A 6543-nucleotide genomic window follows, 5' to 3' on the forward strand; every position below is an offset into this window, starting at 1 on the left:
AATGCCAATATTCTCCACTTTCATTTCCCCGATTAAGATTTCTGTTTCACTGTCGCTACTTTGGCTTTTGCCGGCAGTTTTTTTTCCGTTTTTTCTCCTCTTTAAACCTGAAGCAGGCGACATCGGCGAAGCAGAAAGTGTATTTCACATGGTCCCACTGCGCTGTGCGTCTCGGTAAGTATATTTTTTTATTTATTTAAAGGTAATTTAGCCGTAAAGGTCAGGGGGCAGATGGGGCCCGAGAGCTGTAAGTTGAGTATCTCTGGTTTGTTTCTTCACTTCCTTCATTGCATCATCTTTGTGTCATTATTTAATAAGCGACCTGAGGATGAACCGTGACATCACAGCAAACTTTTTAGCCTCTCAGACCTCTGATAGTGTGCTCGTGTCCACACACTGATATATATCTTCTTTAGTGTGAGGCTGATAATAGCCCGGTACTGTCTGTACTGTATATCACGTTATATCCATGTTAGAAATAGCACGTCTGTCTCATCGAGCTCTTGTGTTGTGTGTTCAGCAGCTCGGCAGACTTCTGCAGAAAAGGGAGGCGGGTTTGACGGCGCACTGGGCAGCTGTTACTGGGGAGGGCCTGCCGGCTGGATTCCATTCCAGTGCTACGTCCTCCCACAAATAGAAACTCTAGTCTTTTCCACAAGCATGTGGAGGGTGTGAGCTGGGGGGCTTGAGTCAGAGGGGAGGGCTCTGTTGACAGGGGTGGTGTCGGCGCGTATATAAGCTCTCAGCTGAGAGGCAGACGGCACGCTGGGAAAACACTTTCAGAGAGGCCAAAGGGCTCTTCTTCTGCAGCAGCACTCCTCCGCCGCCTCAACACAGCCGCCATGACAGAGAGACGTATTCCCTTCACCCTGCTCCGGACCCCCAGCTGGGACCCCTTCCGTGACTGGCACCAGAGCAGCCGCATCTTCGACCAGACCTTCGGCATGCCGGCCCTGCCCGAGGACTTCGCCACATTCCCCAGCACCCACTGGCCGGGGTACCTGCGGCCCTCCGTCCTGACCCCAGAGATGGGCGCCATGAGCCCCATGAGCCCCATGGGCACCATGGTGCCGCACGCTCCCATGATGTACCCGCCCATGATGGCCCAGCAGGCGCGTGCCCTGACCCGCCAGATGAGCAGCGGCGTGTCGGAGATCAAGCAGACCCAAGACAGCTGGAAGGTGTCTCTGGACGTCAACCACTTCTCGCCCGAGGAGCTGGTGGTGAAGACCAAGGACGGCGTGGTGGAAATCACAGGTCAGTACTGATCTCTGCTTCACTGATCCCCAGTTTGTGCCACGCTGCTACCTCTGCATGCAGAGTCACAACCTGTCCAGAAATCCTAAAAACATCCTCGAATCCCACAAATGTCCTAAAATCCTAGAAACATGTTAAAATCCTAGAGATGTCCTAAAATCCTATAAACATGTTAAAATCCTAAAGATGTCCTAGAATCCTACAAATGTCCTAAAGTCCTAAAATATCTTAAAATGCCTAAAACCTAAGAAACTTGATAAACTTCTAGAAATCTCCTTAAATCTGAGAAATGTCCAAAAGTCCAAAAAACACCCTAAAATCAGAGAAAATGTATGGGACCCCTGCGAGTGGCCCCTGGCCTCCTGTCATTTTGCAAAAGTGTCCCCCAAACAAAGCGAGTCGAGTGTCCCTTTCACAGACTCGGAGCCTGCTGTGTGAGAAGTTGTGTCGTTTCCTGTCAGCAGGATGTGGAGGATCCACGCTGTGATCCGACCGACATAATAACATTTTAAAATGTGCTTTAAATACATTTGGGAAAGATTCCCGGGCAGGTAGAGGACAAAATGTCTCTTTCATGTCACAGAAATCTGCTTCACTACTGAAAACAAAGACAAAATCTGAAAAAAGGCAGGAAACTTTTTTTGTGAGGTCAAGCAGAAGGCAGATGCATTGCTGCAGAGTTGCATAACATCCTGAGACAATATGCTGCGATCCAGCACGCTGTGAGGGCGGCGGCTTCTGGACGCACGCCTGCAAAACAAAACAAAACAAAAAAAAACAAGTCAACATGTGGGAGTCGACTCTTGCAGACAGAGCGCAGGGCAGAAATAGTGGAGTTCACTTCTTCTTCGTCCCTGAAAGACCAGAGGAAAATGTCCAAACCTGAATAAGTATGCATGTGTGTGCATGCGTGTGTGTGTGTGTGTGTGTGTGTGTGTGTAATGGATCATATAAAAGCTTCGCTCTCGGAGGCCCTGAACTCTCTTTTCTCTGAGTCAGTCTCAGCTTCTCTGTCTGCTGTTTCACAAAGAATCACTCCCTCAGCGTCCGGGATTTAACCATGACTCACCCTGTGTGTCTGCTTCTTTAAAAGGACTGCTGGATCTAGTCCAGGTCCAGGGTCCTGGGCCAGATTTGGGCCAGTACCTCACTGCTGAGAGACACGGACAGGAGCAGATAAACAAAGCACGAGCTGGTGTCAAAGTGGAATTTACCACCTCATGTCTCAGTGTGTCACCAGAGGACAGTATGTTTAACTGTTAGACGGTTTCTGGATCCTGAGAGGTCATGTGACAGGCTGCGGGGGGAGGGGCTTTAAGAGGGAGCACTTTATATCATGAGACACACTGAAGGGGGACATGGGTCAACTACTCCGGTCACGTGACTCAGAAATATTCTCATCAGTGAGCAGCTTCACAAGAAATTACTCAACATTAAAGAAACATTTCTTAAGGATTTAAAAATATTAGGGAAGGAAAAAAAGAGGGAGGAGGAGCAACTACAAACAAACAAAAAATAAAATAATAATAACATTAATAATAAAAAATATTATTATTATTAATAGTATTAGTAGTAGCATTAAAAAAATATACTCAACAATTAGCAAGTTAACAAGAAATTAGTCAATATTAAAAAGAAATATCTTAAGGAAAAAAATTAAAAGAAGATTAAAAGAATATTAGACAAAAAGGGAAAAAAGCAGGAAAAAACAACCACAAACAAATAACAATTGTTTCATTTTTTCACTTTAAAAGAAACACTTGTATGCAAAACAGGACTTTAGGACAATTCTGGGATTTTGGATGTCTCAAGGTAAATTGAAAACTAAAGGTCACATTTTGACAAACAAAACAAAAACGTGAAAATCTGTTATTTTAGCTTTAGAAAACAGCAATCATTTTCCAAAATATTTTTTGTGCTTGCCCATTTAAGGGTTAAAGCTGACAGGACTGGCTGAACAGAGTTTGTGCAGAGTGTACCCTCTGAATGCAGCCGTCCTCTTCGTGCAGGCGACCACCCGTCGCAGCAGCCGTGTCGTCCTGCTGAAAAGAGGACAGCTCCCTGAAGACGTTTATCGGCCTGTTGTCATAACAAACACATCAGAGTATTTAGAGCCGCGTTTCGAGCGTTTGGGCATCACAGCCAGGCGTCTCAGCGCTGATGACAGTGACAGAGCCTGATGAGGACGGCTGAGGGTCCTCTGAGACAAAAATACCACCACAGAGGCTCCGCAGGCACAAAATAGCACCGTCATTGTTTGCATGCATCACTAACAAACACACACACACACACACAAACAGACACACACACACACACACACAGCATGAGGTAAATAAACGTGTCGTGACATTTTAGGGAAAGATGCTCGTTTACGTTGTTGGCGAGTTTGGTGTGAAGACTGAAACCGCTCTGCTGCAGAAAGACTGGAAGGGCCCGACTATTTCCTGGACGGCTCTGTGACTTCCTGGAGTCGCCATATGTTTGTTCGGCTTTTCTTGTTCAAAGAAATTGTGCAGTTTATATAAAACTCCATAAGTCCTAAAATAATCGTGGATATATTGTAAATTTAGAGCCAGGAGCCGGTTAAAAAAATATATAATATAATAGGACCGTTTTAATGGCATGCTTTACCAGCACTTTTTTTATGACGTACTATACAATTATATTTTTTATTTTTTTTATGATACAGTATTCTGTGCCATTTTTCATACATTGTTATGGTATATTTTAATATTTAATTTTTTTTAATAGATTTTATGGCATACTGTACTATGACATATTTAATATATTTTTTACATTTTATGTCATACAATACTATGACATGTATAGGGCACAATATACTATGACACTTTTTTTTAAGTCTTAATATAGTATGACATCTTTTTTTCAATTTTTTTTTTACGGCACAAATATACTAACAAATATACAATAACATTTTTCATACATTTTTATGCATTACTTCACTGTGGCATTTTTTAAGTCATCCCATTATGAACTGTATGATGATTTTTATGGCATACTATAGTCTGAGCTGTTTCAGACACTTTTATAGCATGTTATATTATGACATGTTAGGGCATACTTGAATATGACTTTTTTTTCAAATTCACATTTCAGTAAAACGATGTCGTCTGTGTCTTTAGGCAAACATGAGGAGAGGAAGGACGAGCACGGCTTCGTGTCCCGAAGCTTCACCAGGAAATACACGTAAGTAACTCAAAGTGTGTTTCCAAAATTCATTATTTAAAAAAATGCTCTTAATCACTTTTTGTTTAGTCCGGCTGATCAGAGGAAGCTGCTGGCTGTGCGATATGCCAACACCTCACTTCAAAGCTCACAGATTTCTTATTAAAACAGATTTATTGTGGTTATTGGATATTTTTCATGGTGAAAATGCATTTCTTAGGCTGGCTTCAGATTCCTGTGATTCTCTTGTTGTGGTTTGGCTGCTGTGAGTCGGGTTAGTTTCGGTCGGTCCGGCCTGCAGAGGGCCGGCTGCAGCTGAGAGCTGAATTTCATGCTCTGAAAAGCAGCAGCAGCCTCCTCCGAGCGTCGTCTCTCTGAGCTGAGTTTAGCTTCATAGATCTCTGCTGCCATCCAGGGGCCGAAACACACTCAGAAAACACACCGAGAGCCCGAGATCTGATTTTACCCAAAGGTGACTCAGGCATTAACCCTTTGAAACTCGAGCAACCTGATTTCTTAAAAAAGAAAAACATGGAGAGAAAGCAATCAGCATAAATGACCTTAAAATTAACCCCAAAAGAAAAAGAAAAAAGAGTGCTAATATAAATACACATTTGCATATTTCAAAGAAGAAAGTACTAAAAATATGTTTTCCTATAACTTAAATATATAAATTAAGAGAATTATAAATATAGCTGACTTTGTCCATAATTTAAAAACAACAGCAAAAAATCTCATAATTTTATCTCCTTAAAAGACAAACAAACTAATTTTCAGGTCATTTTCTTGTCACTTTTTTTCAAATTTCTTGCAATCTGTAAAAATAATAATAGTGAAAATAATAATAATAATAATAATAATAATAATAATAATAATAATCATGATGATGATGAGGATGACGACACAACAAAGACAATAATGATGAATAATTTATTTTGGATTTATAATAATAATAATGATAAATAATTAATATTATAATCTTGTTACATTTTGTCTAATTTCTTGCCATGTGCGAGACATCTCTTGCACATTGCCCAAAAAAAAAAGATTTTCTTTCTTTTACTAATGTTGATCCAGGTTTTAAAGGGTTAATGTCTCCATCAGTCTGTATTCGAGTTGTGACACTGAAGCTCTTCGTTGTCATTTTATTTTATTGTGATTTCTTTGACTAATAACCCGATCGTGTCCTCCAGCCTCCCGTCCTCGGCCAACGTGGAGAAGGTGTCCTCCTCTCTGTCCCCTGAGGGCGTCCTGACCGTGGAGGCTCCTCTGATCAGACCGGCCATCGAGAGCTCGGAGACCACGATACCTGTCAACGTGGACAACAAGGGCGGCGTGGTGAAGAAGTAAAGAGAAGCAGCGTCTCTCACACACACACACACACACACACACACACACACACACACACACACACACACACACAAAAACACATTAAAATAGGAGCAGAGGGGACTGCTGCTCTCCGTCTCTGGTTATGACTCGACTCCAGCTGAGCGCGCTGAGTAAACACATCTGCAGCGCTGCCATATGCTCTCTCTGCCGTGATTACACTCTTCCTCTGAACGTAGAGTTTAACCACACACACACACACACACACACACACACACACACACACACACACACCTTTCTCTGTTCTGCTGAGTAAATCCTCTTCAAGTCGCCTCTGCAGACGCACTAAATCCAGCTGCGCGCTGTGAGGCTGTCCTGGATGTCGACTGTTTCTGCAAACAGAATAAAGAACAAACAACTAATTGAGTCTCTTCTTTATTTGACCCTTTGAAACCTGGTTCAACATCAATTTTATTTCTTTCACTGAAACCTTTTGAGACCTCTGCAAATTCAGTTGATCTCTTTAAAAAAAAAAAAAGAAATGTCCTGCAAACTGCAAAATATTAGTAAAAGGTGACAAAAGAAAAAAATCTGAAAAATAGCAGGGATGGATAACCATCCAGAAAACTATATTTATAATTCTCTTAATTTTTATATAGTTAAAATTATGTTATAGGAAAAACTTTTTTTTACCACTTTCTTGAGGCCATTTTTTTATTTTTTATTTTATTTTGTTTTATTTTATTAATTTTTGCTTATTTTCAGGCGATT

At 41.7% G+C, this 6543-nt stretch overlaps 1 protein-coding gene across 1 annotated transcript; it reads left to right on the plus strand.

The window, feature by feature from the left end:
• Window positions 1–748: 748 nt before the first annotated feature.
• Window positions 749–6194, plus strand: hspb1 (heat shock protein family B (small) member 1). Its single transcript, XM_042500022.2, has 3 exons — window positions 749–1257; window positions 4401–4464; window positions 5637–6194. The coding sequence occupies exons 1-3, from the start codon at window positions 843–845 to the stop codon at window positions 5791–5793; spliced, it is 636 nt and encodes a 211-aa protein (XP_042355956.2). The 5' UTR covers window positions 749–842; the 3' UTR covers window positions 5794–6194.
• Window positions 6195–6543: the final 349 nt, after the last annotated feature.

The sequence above is a fragment of the Plectropomus leopardus genome, chromosome 15, assembly GCF_026936395.1.
Source record: "Plectropomus leopardus strain MGB_pleo_1.0 chromosome 15, ASM2693639v1, whole genome shotgun sequence".
NCBI classification, from domain to species: domain Eukaryota; kingdom Metazoa; phylum Chordata; class Actinopteri; order Perciformes; family Serranidae; genus Plectropomus; species Plectropomus leopardus.

Coding starts and splice junctions, on each gene's coding strand:
- hspb1 (XM_042500022.2), top strand. CDS start 843: ATGACAGAGAGACGTATTCCCTTCACCCTGCTCCGGACCCCCAGCTGG. Junction 1,258..4,400: donor CGGCGTGGTGGAAATCACAG/GTCAGTACTGAT, acceptor CTGTGTCTTTAG/GCAAACATGAGGAGAGGAAG. Junction 4,465..5,636: donor AGCTTCACCAGGAAATACAC/GTAAGTAACTCA, acceptor CGTGTCCTCCAG/CCTCCCGTCCTCGGCCAACG.